We start from the raw sequence: 25,123 nt of genomic DNA, 5'->3' as shown, positions 1-25,123 counted from the left end.
GCAATTACCCTCTGTTTCATATCACTTCAAGGGCAAATTGATCTTTTATAAAAAGTCATTATAATGACTTTAAAGAATTCTAGTTAAAATTACTAAAAACATTTTGATAGGTTGAGTGACCCAAAATAATAGGGTTTAGTTGACCAATTTCCTCCAGTCGTATAATAAGCGAAAGAAAAGGAGGCTGCAGCTGTTCCCAACCTAAGTTTTCAAAAGTGAATAGGTATTTTTAGCTTTTGAATTTTTGATTATCCCACCTGAGACTTTTTTAAAGGATCTTTTTTTCTGTGAGCATCCACTCTCTCTGAAAGTGCCCAGTTAAACTGTTTTAATTGGATATTAAAAATGGAGTCACACTGGATCACATCACTCTTAAATGTAGGCCTCGGTAGGCACATCTACATGAGACACTTAATGCGCAAAACCTTAATTATACTGAGCATTAGCATGGATGGCAAAAACTGTGCTAAAGTGCTAATGTGAAGTTGATTTAGTCTAATGTGCATTAGCATCATCTAAAAAGCATCTGTGTTAATGGAAAGTACTACTGATTATGGCACATTAAGGTTAGTACCTGTTATTATAGGTACTAACTAGGGCTGTGCAAAATATTGATGGGTGTTTCGTTATGAGGCTATTTCAACATGTTTTGAGCTTGAAGCATCAAAATTGAAATGAAACAAAAGGCTGTGAAACAGCTTTGAAATGAAATGAGGGCACTTGAAACGTTTCAAAAGTTTTGAAACGTTTCAAGTTTCAAAGCTGGGCTTGCTTGCATCTAAACAGAAACTAAGGAGAGGGAGAGGGAAGAAGGGGGAAGGACTGCTCTGATATTGACATCTAGCTCCTGGTTTGATTCCCCAGCTCTCTGATTGTTTCCCCCAACTCTGATCATTTCCCCGGCTCTTCCTGGGGGGCACGGGCCCCTGATCTGCACGCAGGTTTTCAGCAAGCTGCCACTGCAGGCTGGGGCCAGCGGCAGCACCACAAACCACCCAATGCTCAGCACGGGCAACACCAAGCGGCTGCCGCTGGCCCCAGCCTGCAGTGGCAGCTTGCTGAAAACCTGCGTGCAGATCAGGGGCCCGTGCCCCCCAGGAAGAGCCGGGGAAATGATCAGAGTTGGGGGAATCAAACAGGAGGCTGGGGAATCCAATCCCAGATTATGCAGAATGACAGTGGGATGCTGCTGCCAGCTGGTGGTGGTGAGCTATTTCCCCAGCTGGCAGCAGCACGGTGCAGAAACCCTGTGTGCAGATCCAGGGGCCCGCACCCCCCAGGAGGACCATGGGGCTATACCACACTTCTCTCAGGGAGTGTGTGCCCCTGGATCTGCATGCAGGATGACAGCTGCCAGCAAGTGATAGGAGTTTTGCTTTGAACATTTAGAGGTGTAGTTTCCCAGAAACACCTGCATGTATCTCCTTGAAACTGGGCAGGCTTCTTGCTCTTAGAACAGGCTACCATCCCTACAATTTGTACCCAAATCAGGCAAGAAATGACAATGTTATAGGTATTTTCATTATTCCCCATTATAACCTATGAGCAAAATGTTGAAACGCGTTGAAACAGCATCAAAACAGTGAAACAGTTTTGATGAAACGAAACAGAACAGTGCTTTGAAACAGCAAAATGAAACACTGTCCCTTCAAAGTGGCAAAGTGGAAGTCAAAACAAAATGGTGCTGTTTCACACAGCCCTAGTACTAACATTAATACACCATAAATACAGTGCATTAATGAATGTGTACACGTGCCCAATCTTTCTCAGTCTGATCATTCTTCAAAGTCTTAAAACTTTTTGATTGGGTCTTTTTTCTCCTGAATCATCACACTAAGGCTTATACCTTGAAATTAAGTTCTGGGGTCATCCTAGCTTTTCAGAAACAAAGTTTTTTGTTTTACCAGGTTTTAGGTAAATGAAATTTGACTATATTGTCAGATAAAAAATTCTCAGACTACTTCTGCAATTGTTAATAATTAGCCATCCACCATTAATTTAAATTCTGTCCTCTGGTGTGTTTTCTTAATCTACTTGTAATATGTTAGGAAGAATCAGTACTTTTAACTCAACAACATTGTTATCGTGAAGTCTTGACTCCAGATTTTTAAAAATGGATGCTCCGTGGGGTATATGCATTTATAGCTGAGCTTTTGAATATGTAAACCCAATTAATTAAACTATAAACTTTAACAGGGTAACAATTTGTTGGTACCAGTTAATTGAAACTGCATAAACTGCACATATTTGCAAATATATATATATAGAGAGAGAGAGAGAGAGAGAGAGAGAGTAAATGCTCCACCCATAGTTAAATACTTCTTACATTAAAATATTACAATAAACATAATAAACATATCTATTAACTTTAAACTGCTATGTACTTTTCATGTTACCTATGTTACTTTCCTTTATATCCCACTTGTCTAGCTTTGAAAACTTTATATTATTCAGAATAGTCAAACAAAAGTGTCTACAGCCAAGCAAAGACCTTAAAAGCTTCAGCCCCAACTATAAAGATTTTTCTCCTAGTAATAGGATTTAAGGGAAAATGAATATGCCATTATACTGAAATACTGACCAAAGATTTGAAGCTTTTTAAAATATATACTTTCTTTGTCAGTTAAGACAGTGATTTAGTTAATCTTTACTCCAGTTTGCAAGCCACTGAAGATTATAATCAAAAGTAATGCTTGGTAAATCCCTCGGAAATGCCTCTGTTTGCTTTGGTGGAAAGCACAGCTAGTTTATATCTTTCCAAAGCTTGTGGTACATACTGCATATTATCTTTGTATGCACACATCCAATATTGAGATATATGTGAATGTCTTACATGCCCAAGGAAAAACAGAATGTACATTTAGTGTTTGCTGGCTTTCACAGGGACACATGCACACACACAGGTTCTCTTACATTCAGAAAGGATGCTTTTTATTGAATAACAGTAGTCTTTAGAGTAGTCCTCTGCTAATGTAATCCTGTTTGCCTTTTGAACATAACTGTCACCTTTTGCCCACTTCATCTGTTTTATGGTTTTCTACAGTACTCATCCTGATACAATCTAAGCTCTGCATAGGTAGATTAAACTGCAGCCTGGCGCATATGATAGAGTTCAGTGAGGATCTGCTCCTTATCCTCAGTTTTGCTGTGTTGTTGGGGTTTTTTTTAATATTATGCACCCTTTTTAAGATGGAAGTATTAGCAGGTCTGGCAACCTGGTATAATAGCAATCAGACTCTGGAGGCATTTTGCCAATGGACTTTGCTGTTAACGAAGTATGTCTTTGATTACAGCACATGACAGAGACTCTGGATGGACTTTATAGGCCATTTGTACATGCCACAAAATTGGCCTAAAAGCAGCTTAATGCCCTTTTGTACCACTTTAATGGTGCAGCTGTTTGCACATGTCAGTGGTGTAATGTGCTTTAATGGTGGGCTGTTTGCACGTGTTGGCGGCGTAATGCACATTACATGACTTTAGGACATGGCAAAATAAAACATCTCAGGGGTGGTTTAGTTTGCCACAGAGGGAAACACTGGGCCCCGAGCATCTCAGGGGCTGTGTAGACAGCTCATGCAGGCAGGCTCCATTGAAGGGGAAAAAAAGTAGTGGCAAGCCTGATCTTTTTTGGGGGTTTTTTTTCTCTCCAGAGCCTGCCTGTCTCCCTGAGCTGTGCTGCAGCCCAGTGTTTCCCTCCACAGTTGTGGTGCCCTCTGGTACCACTCAGGCCAGGTGCTTGTGGGTGGGTGCTGCCTGGGTGCCTAAATTAAGGCGTATGGATTAAGTAGTTTAACTTCTGCTTGCAAAAAGCCTTCACTTCCAATATGCACAGGATTCTCTGGTTCTCCTTGCCTCCTTGAACTGAGGATGGCAGTTCTGTGGAGGGATCTCAGTCTACAATATCCATGTAGGCAAGAAGTTCATGGGGAGGCCTCTCCCTCATCATGCAAACCCAACTAAAGACCCAATCCTGGTTGGCAGCAAGGTGTAGTCATGGGCTATGCAGTTATTGGTTTCTCTGTCCGTGGCTTGCTCATTCCTGTCTTTCTCCTGATGTGTTACTGCCACATCCTGATAATAAGCAGACAGTCTTATAGTACTATGAATTTTGTGTGAATTTTATTAATATAGCATTTCCAGACAAGTGTTATAGAAGATTTGTGGATGACTAGTTTCAAGGAATCTTCTGTACTTTTATGTCCTTGCCAGCAACAAATAGAGGGGCTTAACTGTGTAACAATTGGTATATTTTTAATACTTTTAATATTACAAATGATATTTTGTTAATATTGCAAATTATATAATGTAAATACATGCATACTTTGATATCTTGTTTTTGGCTGGAGGTGGAATTACATAGAGGTATTTATGATGATGACTATTTTTGTTGTTTTATTCTGTTAAATTTTGAACAAAAGAATTTACATAAGGCAATCAGTTTTTGTGATTGTATCTATCTACATAGATATCTTTGGGCATTTGCTATAGAAACTCTAAGCAATCTGTGTGTTTATCTTCATTCTAAACTGGAAATAAATGTACAAGAAAGTTGGCTTCCTTCTTCGTATATCTGAAAACTGTGGTAAAGCGTACTTCTGAAGGATATAGTGCACATTTCCTTTTACTATCATTGCAAAGTAGACTGTGAATAATGTGTCCTGATAGTTTTAGAAATAAAGGTGCTTCAGAAATCTACCGTATAAATATAGATTGAGGGAAATATTATATTGACAGGTTGACTTCACATTGGGTTGTTAAAATACGTTTACCAGCCACCTTTAAAAAAAATAAAAATCTGTGTAGCCAACTCATTATTATAACAGCAGATGTCCACTGCAAGCTTTACAAATTAAGGACATTTCTGGAGAGAATCCCTGGATTCAGCAGTATACAATGATCAGCTAAAAATAATCTGTATGGCGTTTGAAAATTACCCCTTGCGAACTACAGTCATCATAAAAGATAATTTGCAGTTCTTACAAAATACTCCGTAAATTATGCTTCTCATCTGCATTTGTAACAGTTAAACGTATACATTTCTCATATTGCAAAATGATAAGTCTGCATTTGTTAATGTAAATGATTGCATCTATATTTTCTCTGTTGAATGTCTGTTGTAAACATTATCATCTTAAATGGCTGTTTGTGGCTGAATTTATAAATGTATATAATTTTATCAAATTATAAGGAGATGTTTCTTTATATATTTTTAACAGCAAATAGTGTATATAGCATTGGATTATATAGCATTGAATTAGTGTATTCTAGTCATACAGAAGATTAAATTAATAAAAATCAGAAATACCTTGCCTTACAGCAAAAATTCAAATTGACTTAAAGCTTAAGTGTGCATGAAAATGCCAGAAGCTGCTTAAATGTGACCTGGAAAGAATTTCTTAAATTATTTTTGTGCCCTTTTATTTTCTTCCTTTTGATGGAAGAGGGCCTAAAAGGTTTTGGTTATTTTTCTTAATGGGTGGGCAGAAGTTCTGCGTATATTTAACTTAGAAATATCAGGAAGGTCAATTTTGGTCTTTCTTTTGCTGGAAGTTATCTTAGAAGCCTTAGGGTATTTACATTAAAAACTTTGCTGCTAAGGCCTGGGTGACTGGGAGCATGATAGGAAAAATTCTGGTTCCTCTGAATTCAATGAGCTTTATTGTCCACCAGGTCTCAATCTATAATAATTTCCTCTTATGTTACAAAATGTTAATTTTGTAAATGGAAATAAAGTTTTCGTGTGTCTAGTGTAATAGTTTAAGAGCTAAATAATGCTAGGACTCCCTAGCTCAATAGTTCCAAACTTTTTAGACTTGGGACACTCCTTGTGGGATTCAAAAAACTTCTCTGAATATGCCAGAGAAATAATGGAAAAATTCTATTGCAAAGAACTCAGAAAAACCACAGTCGGTCAGAGAGCTTTTGAAAGACTGGAATTCTATCTGAATCCTCTGGGTTCATCTTGTGAATCATGTGTAAATGTTCACACATTTAACAGTACTAGCAAACTGCCTGTTAAGAATGATGGTGGGGGGCCAATGAGGATGGAGCCCCGTGTCTAGCCCCACGCCGCCCCCTGCTGCTCCAGGTCTGGACCCGCCACCCCCCTTGCCGCTGCTCTGGGTCCAGCCCCCCCCGCCACTGCAGCTCCGGCCCTGCTCCCCCTGCTGCTCCAGGCCAGCTGCACACCCACCACAGCACCGGGCCCAGTCCCACTTCCCACGCCACATTGAGCCCAAGCCCCGGCCCACTCCACCTGTTGTGCCAGGCCTGGGCCTGTTCCCACGCTGCTCCAGGCCTGCACCCACTGTTCCTGCCATGCCTGGCCTGGGCCCGCTTCCCTGCCCCACAGGGCCCAGGTTCGTGCCCACTGCCCCCACCATGCCAGGCCTGTGCCCACTGCCCCGTTATGCTGGGCCTGAGCCTGCTGTCCCCACTGTGCTGGGCCAGGGCCTGCTCCCCACCTTCTGCTGCTCCCCTTCCTTCACTACTCCATGCTCAGCCCTGTTCTCCCACTCCACCCCATGGGCTCAGCCACACTCCACCTCCGCCACTCCAGGCTCCACCCCAATCCTCCCCTCCCCTCTCTGCTGCCTCCTCTCCCCACCACTCTTCCACCCCTCCAGGTCCGGCCCCACTCCCCCTACTACTCCATATCTGGCCCTGCTCCACCCCCTCTACTTCACCCCCCTCTGACTGCTTGGGCTTGGGGGGGGCAGATGGAGAACCCCACAGTGCAGGAGGGAGTGGGTGTGGCAAATTATTCACACCTGCCCACTCCTTCCTGTACTGTGGGGATTGCCCCATGACCCAGCCAAGCTGGGGGCCCATTCATGGTGAATGGGGTCCCAGCTGGGCCGAGTCATGGGGAAATAAAAGCCAGGCAGCTCCTCTAGGGGTATGGGCAGGCCACTGCCACTGCTGCATGCACCACAGGGGAGCTGGGGGATGGGGGCATGTTCCCCCCCCCCGCCATCTCCCTGGCACCTTACCCTTGGATGACCCGCTCTGATTGCCCCATGCCTCAGCCTGGCCCAGCTGGGGCCCCATTCACAGTAAATGGGGCCCTGGCCAGGCCAGGCTGGGTTGTGGGACAATGCTGAGGAGCCAAGTAGGGGGCACATAGCCCCCTGGTTTGTGTATGGAGCAAGGGCAGGCTGCAGCCTCTAGTCCCTGCCTTACTGCCACTGCTTTGACAGCAGTGTGGCTCCATGTGCCTCGCTGCTCAGCCTGCCCAGTGGCAGCAAGGCAGGAAGCAGAGGTTGCAACCCACCCTTGCCCTGTGCACAGACCAGGGAGCCACATGCCTCACCCTTGACACCCCGGCACCGCGCCTCTGGAGGAGCTGCTGGGCTCTGATTGCCCCAGAACCCAGCCCAGCCTGAGTGCAGCCTGCCCTCTCCCCACCTGGTGTAGCCCCAGCCCCACTACCCCCCTCCACAGTCCTCCTTTTGGCAGCGGCGGTGGCGGCAGGACAGTGGGCTGCCACAACCCCTGTTCTTCTCCCTGTCAGCTGTTGTTGGCAGGAGGGGAGGTGGCACAGTGCCACAGCTCCCTCCTCCCTGACCACCTCCACCTTGTCCCCTGAACCCCAGCACAAAGTTGTGTCTGTGGCCTCCCAAACCAGCCAATCACCTCCCGCTCTCTCAAAGCGGCATGTGCATTTGGCTTGGAGCATTACAGACAGACAGAAGGACTAAGGCTTTTATTATATTAGAATTTATATTGAGTGGCCCCCTTTAAAGGATCTGACAATGCCCTAGGGTAAGCCAGCTAAATAGATGGCTAGCTAGATTGCTAAATACCATATTTGTTTGCATGCCACTTGTACATTTTCCTCAGAATTAGCCTTTCAAAGTTTAGTATGCATGTTTTAATTAGGAAAGCTGATTTTCTGCCCAAACTAGTAGCAGTGGCATGTCTATTCAGGCACTGCTCAGAGAGTTAATTGACTTCATGCCTCATTTTAATCTACTTAATTCCTGCTAATTGCTATTTACTCCATAGGTATTAATGATACACTCTCCTTTTTAATGATCTTGATGTTCCACTAATCAAGCTATTCTTTCTTTGATAATTTTGTTGAAGAATTGGCCACTAAGCTACGCCTAGTCTTTCTTCTCCTATTTCATAGATAGACAGACTTGGATTTTTCAAAATCCAAGATCTGCCCATGGAATCTGGTCTTCAGCAGAAGCTACAGTTTCAGCTTTTGATTGAACAGCCAAGATCTGATGAAAATTAAGTTGTGAACTCTGAAAAAAAATCTTCATTCTGTCTTCCCAGATCAGTTTGCGTGGGTTTGCCATATGCTAGAAAATGCAGTTGTTTTTTTAATGGCAAATTCCATTCAAATGCCTGTATTTAGTAAACCCACACTTCCTGGTATCTAATTTCTGCCTGATCCAGTCTCTGCCAGATGTTAGCACCCCATTGTCTCTGAAAAATTGACTGATGGTATTGAATGTCCCTTTGCCTTTTTACAGGCTGCCCAGTTTCCAGGAAGGTTCTATGTACTCAATTCCCTCTCTTGTTGAATTGTGAGCCCAGATTTGCTTTCAGGCAGGCTAGAAGAGCATTTTCATAAAAGCAAAGCCTCAGAAGTTTGAGCAACTTCATTTTTCCCACTAGTGGTTGCAGATTTAGCAGCCTGCCTTTTCTTCCATACTGCTCATTGCAGATGGCCTCAATTCTGAAGCTGTGGTGTAATCCTTTAGACAATATGGCAACCTTTATTTTGTCCAATACATTGTAGAATGTAGGGGTGTGCAGAATGGGTCCTATTCAATTCAGATTCGGATTCAGCCCAAATTCGGAGAATCAGCGATTCGGCCATAGACATACCTTTAAATGTTTTTTTCTACATACCTTGAGGTACCAGGTGTGGCTCATGGATGCTGTAGTGCTTGGGCAGATGGGGAGTCCCGCAGGAGTGTGGGGAGCCTGTGCTCAGCAAAGGTACTTTTGGTCCACTTCTGGATCTGCTGCCAAGCCTGCTTGGCCCCGCCCCTACATTCCCCCTCCCCCGTGCTCCTGCGGAATGTTCCATCCACCCCAGGATCTCAGCATTCATGAGCTGCTGGATACCTACACATATGTAGAAAAAACATTTAAAGCTGTGTCTATTTCTGGATTGTCAAACCTTTCCAAATCCTTTTAATTGATTTGGAGGGTTCCAATTCAATTTGGAGAGATTAAAGGGTCTCCTGATTCGATTTGGATTCAGCGATTCAGCCACTGAATTGGGCCAAATCTGTGCCAAATTGAGTCAGCGAATGAAGCTTCAAACAACCCTAGTAGAAAGGCCCCAAGTACAGCTGTGTGGGATGTCTTCTGAAATCACAAGCAGATGGGGTTAATGAAACTCACTGTTCCTCGGGCAACCAGAGTCTTGAACAAGCGCTTAAGTTGTTGATTGGCTTCGTGCTTCCCTCTACCCTATCATCTCTTCTCTCCCTCCAGCAGGCCAGTGATAAGGCAAGACCTGTTAGGAGGAATTACAGGACCTCATCATGTCCTGTAATGTGACTTCCTTTCCCTTCATCGGCACATCTTCCTCATCTGTGGTCTGCTCAGGTCTCCTATCCAATAAGATAGAAAGCATTTGCAGTAAAGATCACTTAGGTTATAAATAAGGAGAAGATCTAACCATAGAAATAGTTCATTTCTACCCCTTTTGGAGGTTTTCTAAAACAGGCTAAACTAAAAGAGAGCTGAGGGGAAGATGAAATGACTGCTAAAATACCTTCCAGTCTTAGATTTTTATGTTGTATTTGAAAATTACTTCACTTTAAAAATATTTTTATCCCCTTCTCATTTTCTGTTGAAAATGTGGCTGCAGCCTTTCTATTACAGCAATCTTTATGCCTTCTGTTAGGGTAGGCATTGGGGTGAACTGGGCTGTATGGATATGTAGTTGTGTTGTTTTCATTATACAAAACCTAGCATCGTATACGTACTATGAGAGTAACAAAAAGGAAGCCTTCTGTAACTTTTTGAATAAGGATCATTAGAAATGTTTGTTATAAATATGCATATTGGTCCATTGTAGACTAAAAGGTGGTTTTTATGTCTGTATTTTATTTATGCTTCTCTTGTATCTGTCATGACCTCCTGATACTTGAGTACCATAATCCAACTAAAAAATTATTCTTCTTTTCTTTTCCATCTTGACCCTTTCTACACTTGCTTACCCCCAAAATCGAGAAAGGTATTTATGTCTTTGCACAGACTCTCCAGACTCCAGAAATGAAATGCTGCACCTAACTATAGATTTCCTACCTCATAAGCTGCACTGTGGATGCAACATTGAATAGTATTTTATATATTGGAGCATCTAGATTAGTGAAAAAAGTATGTGTAAATAATTTATTTTTAAAATACTCAAATTGGTTGACTAAATTGCTTCTGGTGCCTAATTTTATTGTATTAATTATACTTACAACTTCTTTTCTATTGTATTTCTCTAGGTACATATAAGGCAAGTTTCAGCAAATAGCTTAAAACTGCTTCATATCTTTCATTCCATAAAAGCTCACTCATATTCGCTAGTAACTCTCAGTAATTGCCATGTATTGTATCAATTTTACCTCAGGGCCTAGTTCATATAAACCAGAATATTTGGAAGTGGTAACATCAACATTTTTTTCATTTGAAACTCATGTTGTTTAACTTCAGAATGTAGGAATATACAAAGTATAAAGTATTTAATTTATCTATTTATACTCCTGACATAAAATGCTACCCAAAGAATATTTTCACGGAAACATTTTAATGTGAAAAAGAAAAATATAGTAGTAATGAGTAAATCAATCCTACTTAGACACTAGGCTTTGGACTAAACGGGGAGTTCTTATTTTAGATCAAACAAAAACAAAACTCACTCAAGCCAAGGAGCTATCAAATGGCTCTTTTTCCTCAGGACTCCCCTGTTCTATTGCGGGGGCCAAGCGTTCTTTGTGGTATTTAGCAGTAATTGCAGCATAGGCACAACCATAGACAGCAGCTGCCAACATCATTAGACACACAATTCCACAGACAACTCCAGTTATTACTACAGTGGCGATTGCGTGACGCAAATTAACTGGCCTTGATTTCGGTTTAGGTTCACAGTCTGAATGGCTACTGTCTCCGTGTTCATTGTGATGAGCATGCTTCAGTGAATTTCTGTGCTCAGAGGTATGGTGGTGAAAACTAGCCAGGTTAACATGAGCAGCTGTAGGAGGACATACTCCATAGATCTCATAAGGGACTTTGAGGAGGTCCTTTCCCTTCCGATTCTCAGGTGTGGAACAGATAATGCCATCACTTATTCCTCCTGAAAATAACATATTAAGGTCTTACAGTGCTGGGTTTTGTGAATTATCTATATGTTAAAACTAACAGAAGCCTAATGAAATGTATAAAGCTTTGATTTTCTACTTTTGAAAATGTATAACCATATTTTATGAACTTTACGTTTCTAATTAATTATAGGGTAAGATTATGACACGTTAATCACTTAAATAAGAAGTTATTTGTAACCAGTAATTCATTAGGAATAATCTAACTTGTATTTTATAAATGTTATAATAAAATTGCCAATCATATAAAATAGGATAAATTCATAAATGAAAACAAAGATATATTGTTACCAAGCAAATTCATACCATCACTTTGTTCTTATAAACATAAATGGAAACAATATACCTGTTGTAAAAATGTCCCATTAGAACTGACAGAAATATTCCATGAAGTCATTGTTCTGACATTATGTGCTAATATTTGCCATGATGCAAACTGTGAAAGCCAAATGGTCTATGTGCTTTGACTTTTATTAGTACCTTGCCTGTAAAAAAGTTGTTCCACTTATGCTATGTACAAGAACCAATTTATAAAGCAACATTACAACTGAGTAAACATGAATACAAGAGTCAGAAAATTAAAGGAGTTAAGTTGTTTATACAGAATGTATTTGTCCACATGGTACATCGTGGATATTTTATGATACTCATTTTATGATACTCATTGACTCATCTGTTACTCATTTAGGGCTGGTCTTGCCCTTGTCTAAATGGGTGCTCTTGGTATGGGAGAAGCAGAAAAGGAAGTGTCTTTACTTCTGCTTAAGCAGTAAAGCATGATTATTCCCCACTCTTATCCATTTCTAGAATCTCTCAGCTTCCTGTCTTGCTCATACACATGGGCCCTTGGAGACATGGTCTCTTGGTTAGTAAGTTGTGCCTAAAATAGTGTGAGCTTTCATGTCAGCATTATTAAATTAATTGAATCAAATCAGCTCAGATTTCTTCTCTCCTTTCTTCTTTTCTCATCCCAAACAAACCACCTTTTAGCTGAAGCCATGCATGGACATTTTCATCCTAAAAATAATTTGTTTGAGAAAGGAATGAGTACAGATGAGCCCAAACCAAGCCAAATTCCTAAGGCCACCTTCTCCATAAGTACTGATAATGTTCCAAGGTGGATTTGAATGTAACTGCTGCTTCAATGATCTGTAATTGGCCAAACCAAAAATGTAGGTCCAAAAACCTCCAAACTTGGAAGTCTGAATGTAGATATGGATGAAGATCCACATTTTGCAGCTATGGTCCCCCCTATCGTTATGAGTGGCTGAAAAGGTTGTGTTGGAAAATTGTATTTCTGCCTTAAGTAAAGCATTCAATCAAATTTTTTTTAGTACATCCAACAAGTATCAATTGCTTGAGTTACATTTAGTTCAGAAATATTTAAATATTTTTAGTGTTCTAATGAATGAAACATTTAAGATTTTTTCTTTGAAATCAAACAATTTTCCATTACCGGCAGTATTCAGTTAGGGCACACAGCACCGTTCCCTAAGGCCAGAGCATGCCTTTGCCATAAATATGCAATCTGCTTCTGAGGAAGAATTGGAAGGATTAATGTGGAACATAACTCATTTTCTGTTAAGTCAGAGCTAAATAAAGAAATGTAAGTATGTTGGGGTCTGTGGCATCTCGATTTCTTTCCAAACTGGTTATTAAATGGGGGTTGCATATTTCACTTCATTTGTAGTGATCAATACAAAGGTGGAAGTAGTAGAAGAAAATTACTGAATTGCCAAACAGTGGCTGTTTTTTCAGAGATAAAATTTTAAAAAGTTATGTTGCTGGCATGTTAATTAAGACAATCGGATATGCTTATCTTGGACCTTTACATTCTAAGTTGGAACCCCTGCAGATATTTGTCATGGGGAATTAGTCCAGAAAAAATCTAACAAAAGCTTGGGGATAAAATATTAAGGTGTTACCTCAGGGAGCTGAAGCTCTTCAAGATAATAACTTCTGTCAGTTAAATTACAAAACTGCTCCATCAACACATCCACGGGAAGATTTTGATAAGTTTTACTCTAGTTGCATGTGGCTGTTGGCTTTAAGCACCTTGTTTAATTTTGCTGATATACTTCCTGAAACTAATTGCATCTTTTCACTATTATCTAGTTGCACTAGTAGTCTTAAATAGATGGACTTAATCAAATGTATATCTTTCCTCACAGCTCCAGTGAACCAGAGACAGATTTTGGGCAGTATTTTCCCTGGCACAAATGTTATTGGAAGATGCAGATATGTTTTATTTAGCAGCTTTCCTCAAGCCATTTACTCTGGTTTAGTTCCCAATATAATTTAGCATGGCCTCAAGACTGCTTTAATTTGTGCCCAGTTGCAATGACTGTATTTTACCTGGATACTGCCTTTTTGCTAGCCGGTTCCCAGTGTAGCCAGTACTGTTGAAGCATGCTATTTCCCACTGTGGCCAGTAACACTGGAGCATGCCAAGGAACTGGCTCAATGTTTAGGTAGTTACCCTGTGAAACAGGACCTCAATATAAAAAGAGATATAACATAGAAGAAAAAAAAATACCAGTGTTCTAGTGAAAGATGTTCTAAAATTAAACAATTTTAAAGGATGGGGACAAAATTGAGATTATTTTTTTCTAATTGGGAACTGGTGCATATTTGAAACTTTCTAATGTAACATTTGGATGTTTCGCTAGTCATTGATGCATTGGTTATCATCAGATTATTTTTTTTAAACTTAAGCAAGGAAATATGTATGAAGAATATACATTTCTAGTAGAAAAGTATGAGGTTTTCCTTTATTCTTGTATAAACTTATTTAAATAGTAGTTAATTAATTAGTAGAATAAAGTATAGCCCAGAGTGAAAGCTAGTTGGCAAGTTCCACAGTAACTCTTTGTGCTTAGTGCTACTAGAAAATAGTGATGAATGCTGCAATTCTGTTTAGGCATAGTAAACGGCAGACTATCACAGGTTATGTATGTCTACTAGGACTTCATTATAGTCTGAACTTAGTCCTCTACTCTTTTGTTCTCAAATGAGATATCATCTTCAAGACGGTTGATCACTTAACTGTGAGTTAAGGCAACTCAGTGGATTCTGAATAGCAGTTGTCTTGCAACAAACAAGTCAATATATACTGTTGTGTTGTAGTGTGCTGGTGTATTAGCTCATTTGCCAATAGGAAGCTTATAAAATACTTATATTTGAGCATCAAAGTTTATTTTAGGAAAAAAAACGGATGTCTTGTTTCCTAGTTTCTCAAAACCTGCCTTGCTTCCATTAATACCTTTGTCTCCTTACACTCTGCCAACTCAGACAGAACAAATGAGCAAAGGAATATTTTAGGATAATAAACCCTTGTAGGCTGTAATCTAATCATTTTGGATTCTAAAACTGCCCATCATGAACTGCTGCAAGGCCGTTCAAAAGTAAAAAGAAACAACTTCTGAATATCCAAAAAAAAGAAAAGTAAAGAAATTACTGATGAATTTGCAGCTAGCTAGAGAGAATTGAATGTTATTAAGTAGTTTAATATAAATATGCCCAAAGTACATTGATTTGCATATAGTAAATATATTATTAAGATGCAAAGAAACTTTTCAGAAATATGTATTCTAATTTAAATATACCTGAAATTAGAATCTTTCACATGGGAAAGGATCATGTATATGGTTTAGAGATTGCTATATGCAGATTTTCTGTGCAGTCAGATGTCACTTATAAAACGTGTATGGGATGGTGATTTACACAGTCTTTTCTGTGAGTATTTAAGATAATGCTGATGTACTTCAGAAAAACATGCCTATTTGTAGTATATTGTCAGTACAGAAGAGCTATGTGTAATAATCACACGCACCAATTCAGGTAAGCATCCCTCTTCTAAAGACATGTGTGTAAGTGTGCTTCTGAGCAGGGATGGAATTAAATGTGTGCTTAAATGGTTTCTTGCATTAAGGTCATAGCTATTAGGACAATTAAGGGGTATGCTAGGCCTGTTTGCCTGCATTCTTCCTAATGAAGAAAGTTACTTACCTCTGTATAAAAAGCTCTCCAGCCACAGTTTAAGGCCAAAGACATTGCAATTACATTGCCATGGGTTATCTTTGAAAAGAACAACTTTCAGGTTTGGAAGTGACTCCAGAAGAACTCTTTCCATTTTCTGAAGCTTGTTATGTTTCACAGACAATAACGTTATATTTCCGGTATTTTTCCCCAAAGTTTCAGGCAGACTTAGTATCTTGTTGGAAGATAAATCCAGTTCTTTCAGCTGTGGGAGGGAACTGAAAGTCTTGTTTTCTACATAATGAATCAAGTTCTTGGTTAGGTTTAGAACTTGTAGGTATCGTAGCCCTTGGAAAGCACCTGATGCCAAACTTGTTATTGAATTATTAGACAGCTCTAAAATTTTGAGCCAAGGTGCTCCAGTGAATGCACTTTGATTGATTCTCCAAATGTGGTTATTCTGCAACAGTAAGATTTGAGTTTCAGAAGGTAAATGGGAGGGAATGTCAACAAGTCCTTGATTCTTGCAGTCTACTGTCTTCGAAGGTGGATGGCATAGGCACTTTTCAGGACATCCATGAACCTCATATATTAATAGGATAACATTCAAAATCAAAAGCAAGTAGCCTGTATAACAAATACAAAAATGCTGTGAAATCATTTAGAATCTCTATGTTTTGAAAAAATAGATATTGGTTACCTAGACAAAGGTATAGGTATATTATTGGATGTCAAATATAAAATAATTAGCATTAAGTTTGTATATTTACTTCAGAGTTCCGTATACTAGTATAATATGAGTCAGTTGTAGATAAAACTAAAATCCTTATATGTAGACTAAAGACAATTTTATAAATCTGTAAAATTCAAACAGCTGTATTTTGGGGCTTTATCTTAAATACAAACAAATTTTAGCATGTTTTGCCATCAGCTCCTTGCCATAAAAATTGAATGATTTCCTAATTGTTGCATGCCCAAGAGAATGTAATGCCTTGATAGAGTTCCCAGGGCTATTAAATTGTAATGTTTTTCTTTCAGTGCAAGTAATGATTCCAAACCGCCTTATCTTAAGAGTTGTGAGCACAGCCTCCATTTAGCCACTTTTTTGATTCCATGTTACAGCATAAAGATTTAAGCTAGTGTTCTGTTAGAGGAAAAACAATGTTCAAAAGCTTCACTATATAGAACTTAACAGCAGTTTCCCAGGATTCAGATTATTGAGCGGCTGTCCTTTAAAGTATCCACCCATGTTTATAGTTATTATTTGAAATTCCCTTACCTGAATGCCAGCTGTAAACTTTCCAGATGTTTGAACCCCTACCAGGCAAACATTTTTCAAGTCAAGTTGTTAAAATGATGAATAAGGTCACAAGATTACTCTAATATTTAATATTTAATTTATTATCTACTGCTGTTGCTCCTAACAATAATCAAGTTTGCTTTGATTGAACTAATATAATAACTTGTACCTATCTTATGTAGTTGCTTGTATTCCTTCAAAGCACAGTGTGTTGCATAAAGCTATGTTACTTCAGAGTACTTTCATTATTTCAATGAAATAATCAAGATGTATTGAGATGGTTGGAATATGATCTTATATTAATTATTTTGGCTCAGTAAAATTGAAACAGGTAGACTGTTAGACCCTTTTCAACAGTGTCTCGGTGAATCAGTTCAATATTGATCATCTATTATTTCAAAGTGGTAACTCTTTTAGTCAATCATTAGGGAAAAGCTTTGGAAATGAAAGGACGCATGTTTTCTCTTCCTGAGCTCAAGCATTAAATAGCAACAGGGAACTATATCTTAAAGGAATAACAAAATGTGATTTAAGTATTAACCATACTAAATCTATCAAAGAAAATCTTGGATTTCTGTAACTACAATTTAACATGCTAACCACTAAATATGCACTATAAAAATGAAATTACAGTTGAAATAAAATTACAAAGTTTTTTGCTGCAGCTCTTGAATTCTGTGTTCATATAAGCAGAAATGCATTATCTGGTGTTACGCTGTTCTGCAACAGTTATTTTTAGAAACAAATACAGCTACCATTATAAAGTTAAAAATAGGCAATGTTTGGCAAAGACAAGATTTCTGTACAAAGTAGAAGTACATTCCTATAGGTCTAAACAGGAATTATATCTCACCTTTCATGGTTGTTTGCTTGTTCTCTTGTAGAAGGTTTAGTCCAAGTTTGTTAAGTGGAACGGTAATGTACATGTATTATAAAGTTGAAGTGGGAGTCAAGGGTATGTGCTAATCCAGCTTCTTTTGTGGCTTTATTTTAGAAAATAACTGTATCTTGCAGAGGAGCTCAGCTGTTTGATCTATTGAATCACTCCATCAGCATTCAATATCACTGCAGTCAGTTTTATTGCACTCCTGTTTCCACTGTCCATCTGTAACTCTCAGAGGTTTTCACTGCCTCTTACTTGGTCAACAGGTCATGCAAAGAGTGATTGTCAAATCAAACTGGACAGCTGTAACATACAAATCGTGACCTGATAGCATATCCCAGATTATTTAATCTGCTTCAAATCCAGTGCACAAAAATAAAGCACCCTTTTAAAATACATTTTAGTTTCTCAATTCTGTTCAATTATTAGCTGTGCTGTGCCAACCCTTGCAGGATCGGATGACTCTAAATGTGAAATCTGGTTATCCTGGGCTTTGATTGGAGGCAATGGAATATATAATATCACTACAGATAGGCCTACATGTTGACATAGTTTTGACAGTGCACTTGTTTGTTCTTCTAGGATTTATTCTTCTGGCATCTATAAGGATTAACTGTGCTGAAAGGATTTTGTTGCATGGGAACAAAGAGCTGGTGCTTCCCAGAGTGGGAATGGTAAACATATTTGTGTGGACACTACAAATATTAGGTGGATTTTCTTTTCAGACTCATTGACATTTTAAATGGTAGTTGATTGAAAACTCATGTTTCATGGTTATATCTTGCCACTGCTACCTTCGTCTGCAACAAAAATACAGCATAACATTTACAAAAGGAATAGGACTAATGTTGTATGGCTGTTAAATGATTTAAACTGCAATGAAGCATTCAAATGAATATGAAACCTGGGATAGTGAGGACCTTCAAGGTCAAAAGCCTGGTGCTCCTCATCAGTTAATTTTGTCATGAGGAAAGATTTAGAAATGACACCACCACAAATGGCAGCACTCTACAAATGCTAAGCATATAGTAGCATTCCTAGGGGCAAATTGTGTTACATACCAGGGTCACAATTTGCTTACAATCTGAGTTTCATTCAGGATAGTATGATATGATGCAGAATCAGTCTCAGATTCATTTTTGGTGGATAATTCTAAACTCAAGCTTTAAAAAAATAAAGAACCAAATCTTTCTTTACATTATTTATTGAACATTCATTACCATAACTTGAAAGTTCTGTGTTCTCTGGTTGGTGCTTTGTAAATGTGTAGAATGCATGAATGCACAAATCATTTCCCATAGGAAACAATGCAATTCAGTCCCCTCCTCCTCTTAACTAGCCTCCAATTAATAAGGTTAAACTCAATATAGAGCAGTCAAAATTTATGAGTCACACTACTGAAAAAATAATGAGTTTGCTTCCAGACATTCTGAGATTTTTCTTTTTTTTATAAAGAGTTTCTGTAGTGTTTTAGGTGTATTGATTCATTTTTGTGAGCGTTTGACAATTTGAATTGCTCTGCTCTACATGGAGAGGTGATAGTGACCCTTGGGTTCTAAAAGAGTTCTCACTTCTCAGAAATGGCCTTTTTCCTTGAACAGCAGCTAATTCTCCTAATCTCCAAATCCATTCTGTTTCCCCAGATTCTGTCTCAGTTATGTTCCTTACAACAATTTTGCATTAATCCCAGTTTGCAATCAATCCCAGTTTGCACGGGTCTTCCCTGGGCCTCCCATGAGTTTTGCTTATCCTGTAGGCCCTAGATCTCTCCATCAGACCCCAGAACCTCCATCTGTTCTGGCCATTTCCCATGTAGCTCCATGACCTAGTCAGTTTTGTCCCTTCTCTGGTTCACTCCCCTCTTCTAGGCTAGGGTGGCAGGTGCAGCAAGATCCTCCTCTTTTCCTCCCCATTTGCAGGCCAAGTGTTTCCAGGACAGAGAAGTTGAAAGGGGCAAGGCAGGAAGAGAGGAGCTGTTTCTGATTTTTCATGGGAAGGTTGAAGGGAACAGACTTGGCAGGCTATTTCTGCTTCTCCTCCTCTGAGAACAGTGTTGGATTGCTGAGGAAAGGGGGAAGAGCTCTGCCTACATCATTAAAAGCTCTGATTTATGGCTTCTATCTCAGGAACCAAGCAAGCAGAAGAGGATGCTGAACAGGAACTTTCCATAATGCAAGGCCCAGAATTCAGGAAAGGACTAGATCTTCTTATATCATCATGAGTCTTGCACCAGTCCTAGCCAAAATTACCTTCACTTGTAAGGATTTTTTGTAATTGGCAAGAACTGTATTCACGGTAGAATTAGAGTTGAGAAACTCAACTTGTCCCATAAGAATATACATGCTCAGACAAGTAGCTTGTAGTTGGCAAAGTTGGACTCAGCCCAATTTCCATCAAAGGTTGTCTTTGCAGTTATAGGCAGCTCACTGAGAAGGCTCTACCCTAGCCCTTTGTAGGGTGTATATCTGGCTCTTTCACTTGAAATGCACTGAATAAACATTATACTTCAACAGACAGAAAACAAGAACAAGCTTTGACAAATCTAACATAGATTTGACAAAACCATAAATAAGCAAGGCTTTTAACAATTATGACTGGACCTGGCAGATATAAACTGAGAATATTGCTTGGTATCTTGCTGCTGTTGAGGCATCCAGGCGGAACTAGTTCAAAAGTTCATATGTATATGAAGGTGGAGTTGCCTCTGTGTGTGTACAGGTAGAGAGAGGAACTTTGATAATTCACATTTATTATATTTACTTGAATACAAGATGAGGTTGTTCCCCCCAAAACAGTGCAAAGAAAAAGCCCCGCATCTCACATTCTTATACATGGAAATACATGGTGTATCATAAAAAGTTGCCAAAAGCACCATGTGCTCCGTTATGGAAACCAACTATGAAGCTGATGAAAAGCAGCCAACATGGAACATGACTATAACACACATGGCCATATTGGACAAACATACAGATTTATTTTTTGCAAAAATATTTATTTCTATATATATAACTACCTATATAACTGTACCTCTAACAACCTGTCAAGTGACCACTGTGATTCACATGACAGACCAAATCACACTTTGACAGTTAAATTATTTTAGTCCTATTACAAAGTTCACATCACGCACCTGCACACCCATGCACCCATCACCATTCCAGTGCTTTCACTCATTGTCGCTGTATTTGTCATTGTCGTGGTCATCTCTGTCCTCACTGCTGTCCACCTTGTTGTTCTCTTTGGAGGATTTGCCTCTGAAAAGTCTATGCCAGTCCCCTCTCTTTCTTTCCTGTCATCCTCTTCTGTCTTCCTGTAGTAACAGTACATTTCACTCAGCCCCATTTTAAAACAGTTCTCAACTGTGGGATCTGAGTGCCTGTTTGTGAGTAGGTTTCTGGCCTTCCACAGGGCACACCTGAAGCATGATTTGAATTGGTTGAAGCGAGCTGTCAGGGCCCGTTGCTGTTTGGTCAAGTGCCCATAGAGGACCACGTCTCTGGTCCAGATTCTGAAACATGTCACCACCAGGAGGAATGTGTTTACTTTCTTCCATACCCCTCTGGTGTATGGGTAGTCCCAGAAGAGGTGATCAATTGTTTCTGCCTGCCACTGGGAGGTCTGCCTTGGGCAGTTCAAAGAACTATTCTGCCTTGCACTGTTTTTCCAGGCTTGTACAGGGAGTGCCCGGTGGGCTGCCTACCAGTTCAGGTCTCTGTGCTCCTTCTGAAGATCCTTGTGGAAGATTCGCTCCCACATGGCCTGGCAGCTGTCACCAGGTAGTCCATGGGCAATATGATGCCCTTACCACCTCCCATATCTTGTGGTGGTTCACCAGGGTTGCTAAGGTCATGCTGTGCAGCTTGTATTTTTCCCAGAAGCATTTCAGGACCTTGTAGAACCATGGAGACATCATGGCCTATGGGCTGCCTTTGGTTGTCATGTACACCTACCACTATTGCAGCAGCTGCCCTGCAAATACTTGAGAAAGTGGGCTGTTTTGGATTCTACCCCTCTTGCCAATTTGCAAATCTGGCTCATGTACTTGGCTCAGAGAAATAGAAGGATGTCTGACATTCTTCTCACATTCCTCTGTCTCCAGACGATTTCACTTTGTACTGCTTGTTCCTTGCCATTTTCTTCCATGTGCAGTTCCAAAGGAAAACACACATGGAACCTACCATAAGAATAGATTAGTGCAGCCTATCTGAACAAGGTATATGCTCCTCCAAGCCCAAAGGGAGGTAATCCCAAAATGGATCAAAGGGGGCAAGAGGATGCAAAAGTCCCCATGACTCACCCCAGGACTTGACAGGAACATCTGGTTCCAGTCGTGAGTGGTGGTCTGATTAGCACATGGTTCCTTTGTGGGGAATATCTGCTGATGCACATAGTGAGCAGTGCAGAGCTGTGGGGGTCACTTTGCCTTAAGATGCCATTGACTCTGCTGGGGCCCAATGACCTATCTGGTAAATTATGAGACTTTTAGCTTTGGACTTATATTATGTATAGTTTATACTACCTATAAGTAGGTGTAAAAGTGCTGCTTAAAAGTATGTTTATGGAGGACCTATGCTAAACCTTGCAGCAGATTCAAAAAGGTAAAATGCATCAGTTTTGGATGAACTAAATCTATGGGTACCTATAGTAATTTGCCTATATGGTAAATTATGTTCATTTCAAAGAAAGTGTTTTCAAATTTTTCCTAGTTTTTATGTTGTGGGAAAGAAATTTCTGACAGAGGGAAGAAGTTGTGGGAGGCACAAGGTAAGGGGGCTACCTGACCCCCAGATTTATTTTCCCTCCTGTAGCAGTGGGAAGGGGATAAATTCAAGGCAAACCTCCAATAATTAGATTGTATACCTAGAAAACTATAACAAATGTATACATTTTACATATATAGAATCTAGGGGGTCGTCTTATATTCAGGGCTGTCTTATATTTGAGTAAATACAGTATTTCCAAAATGGAGCTCTTATAGTCATCTCCTATCTTTCCCCACCAATATGTCTGAGTGTTCAGGAGGTTGAGAAAAATTATTAAGAGAGCTGTGCACTACTTTATTACTGTACATGGATTCCTTTGCTGACTTGGAACAGAAAATAGTCAAGACAACTGAAGGATTAATGGATAGAGCTGGACAGGGCCTAAAAATGTGGAGCAGCTGACATTCTATAAAGTAAACCCAAGGGATCATCCAGAAAATACTCTGGATACTGGTGGCAATGTTAGGCCTCATAATTCTGGATACTCTTGGTGAATTATAGATTGTGTGAATTCAAGATGAAAGATGACAATGTAGTGAAAGGAAATCTTATGAATATTGGTCACATGACACCACACCAGCATTTAACAGTTCTGACTTTTGAAATGGAGGGTGAGGTTAAAGACAAAGAATAAAATCCTTTACTTTATACTAAACAATTTGAAAAATGAGGTGAAAACCAATTCCCAAAGTGTTGTTTTCTAATACCTGCCTGCATCTTCCCCAAGGTATGCGTGCAGCATACTCAATTTGTGAATGCAACTTTAAGTATGTATTCTATGCAACAGGGAATAATTTTAATTAGGTTTCAATTAGATAATGTAAGGACCACTATGAGTCACCATGTCAGTCGGAAATTATAACCATCATAGTTTCATAGTTTCATAGTAGCTAGAGTCGGAAGGGACCTAGGTAGATCATCTAGTCCGACCCCCTGAACATCAGGAAGTGTTCTTATAATTACACATTGCTGTTTGAAGGTACAGCATTTGGGAAGGACCTTTCCTTAAGAGTTGCCTCATCATAGTTCCTGCTTCAGATAACATTCCTCCATGTTTGACACATCTCTTCCATTGCATCTGTGAGGGCTGACATCAGGCTCTTCTAGCAATTCCTGTTCTTGTTACAGGATACGGTGACTTTTTAACTATTGCTTCCTGTTATAGCCAATAGTGTTTCTCACTTTTCAATTCTCTGTGGATGTTGATACAGTTTTCTTTTAGCTTATGAATTCAGGGTTCTGATCATTGTTCTTTCTTTTTAAATTATTGTCTTTCAACAAAAACTTGCTAGCCAGGTGTGTTTCCTGAGTTCTTGCAGCACTTTGTGTGATATAACAGAAGCTTTAAAGAATGTCTCTCAGATCTCTTAGTTTGGGTAATCCTTTGAAGCTACAATTGTGTTATTTTTAGCACTCAACAAATTGAAAAGATGTTTGCAGGGCAAGGTCACTGAAAGTTAAGCACTGTGTGAGGTTCATTTCCAACAATAACTCAAGCCTTGTTTTGTGTATTTTGCATTGTAGTCTAAAAAGTTATTCCTTTTTTAATTTAATCTTCATGGCAAGCTTAAATTTGGAAACACATTATTAAATCTGTCAATTCACTTTTTATGTATATATGGTTATTTTTTTCCTTATATTGCAATCACTGAAGATATGTATTTGTAAACAGAATTTTCCCCAGCCTATAATCCATGTCCTGTTTCCATTTATTAGTTATAGTACTTTGGGTAGAAGAGAAAACAATAACGTGGTAAAAATTATAGTAGTAACACAGATAAACGTTTACCAGAAACAGAATAACCAAGAAATCTACTCTACTTCTGGCCATTTAAACAGCGATCAAGATTTCTTTTGGTTGTCTGATGGTGCAGCAACTGTGTTTTTCCTTAAATTGACTTGTGTCTTGTTATACCAGGTTATATTTCCCATCACAAATGTGAAGACAGTCCAGTGAACTAACACCCACTATCCCCACTGCTTGCTGGTAGGTGCACCCTGTTGTATGTACTGCTAATGATTACTGCATTTACCGAAATCCAAGATGACTTCAAATTCAAGAACCCCTCAATAATTAGATTCTATGCATGGAAAATTATAAATTTCTTATAAGTTTCCATGTATAGAATCTAATTATTGGAGGCATCTTAAATTCATTTCCCCCAGCACTGTATCAGGAAAAGTACAGATGGAGGGGGCAGGTGGCCAGACTCCCACTCTCCTTGCTTCCCTGTCCCTATCCCTGTCCCTCTCCCCCACCATGCTTGTGCCAGCTTCTCTGCTTCTGCCTCCCCCAGCCACTTGCCCCCTCCCGCTATCTGCCTGCACTGGCTACTTGCCCACGTACCCACCTGCCTCCCTGCTGCTTGCCTTCCCTCAGACTCTTGCCCCATCCCCCACTGCCTGCCCCTCTGCTCCCCGCCCCCCGCAGCCACTTCTGTGGTGTCCCTAGTTCCATGGCAGTTAGTGGCATCAGTCCCACGCTGGCCAGGCAGAAGCAGCAGCAGTTCTGGACCAGGTTGGGATCAGGTTCGGGATCTGGGTCAGGGTTGACACCAGAGCTGGGGCAGAAGACAAGTGGCGGGGGGGCAGGTTGTGCAGTCTCTCCCACATTTCTCCCAAACCACACCCCACAGGTCTTTCCCACTTGCCCCTCCCATCATATGGTCTCCCCAACATGCCCCTCCCACCTTGGGTCTTCCCCACACTTCCCTCCACTGCTTGGTTTCCTCTGCATTTCCCCCTTAGGTACATCCCCTTTTCTGAACCATAAGCCACTCTGGACAGGTGACAGTTCACCTCTGGCTTCTCCCCAGACCCAGAGGTGGAGCTGCAGCAGCTGTCTGCCCCCTCC

The 25,123-nt window shown here is 40.1% G+C and overlaps 2 protein-coding genes across 2 annotated transcripts in view; one reads left to right on the top strand and one right to left on the bottom strand.

Moving 5' to 3' along the window:
* Window positions 1–25,123, top strand: part of CACNA2D3 (calcium voltage-gated channel auxiliary subunit alpha2delta 3) — a gene marked incomplete at its 5' end in the record, with an annotated part of 852,337 nt that overhangs the window by 717,422 nt on the left and 109,792 nt on the right. The gene's annotated exons all lie outside the window — the stretch shown is intronic.
* On the bottom strand, window positions 10,756–17,980 carry LRTM1 (leucine rich repeats and transmembrane domains 1). The gene is made up of 3 exons (XM_019536914.1): window positions 17,477–17,980; window positions 15,354–15,950; window positions 10,756–11,320 (listed from the first exon to the last, which is right to left on the bottom strand). The coding sequence occupies exons 1-3, from the start codon at window positions 17,547–17,549 to the stop codon at window positions 10,887–10,889; spliced, it is 1,104 nt and encodes a 367-aa protein (XP_019392459.1). The 5' UTR covers window positions 17,550–17,980; the 3' UTR covers window positions 10,756–10,886.

Source organism: Crocodylus porosus, unplaced genomic scaffold (assembly GCF_001723895.1).
Source record: "Crocodylus porosus isolate Cpor-Errol unplaced genomic scaffold, CroPor_comp1, whole genome shotgun sequence".
Taxonomy (NCBI): Eukaryota; Metazoa; Chordata; order Crocodylia; family Crocodylidae; genus Crocodylus; species Crocodylus porosus.
This window is presented reverse-complemented; position numbering and strand designations above follow the sequence as displayed.

Coding starts and splice junctions, on each gene's coding strand:
- LRTM1 (XM_019536914.1), bottom strand. CDS start 17,549: ATGTACATTACCGTTCCACTTAACAAACTTGGACTAAACCTTCTACAA. Junction 15,951..17,476: donor CAAGCAAACAACCATGAAAG/GTGAGATATAAT, acceptor TTTGTTATACAG/GCTACTTGCTTTTGATTTTG. Junction 11,321..15,353: donor GGAGAGCTTTTTATACAGAG/GTAAGTAACTTT, acceptor TGTTATTTTCAG/GAGGAATAAGTGATGGCATT.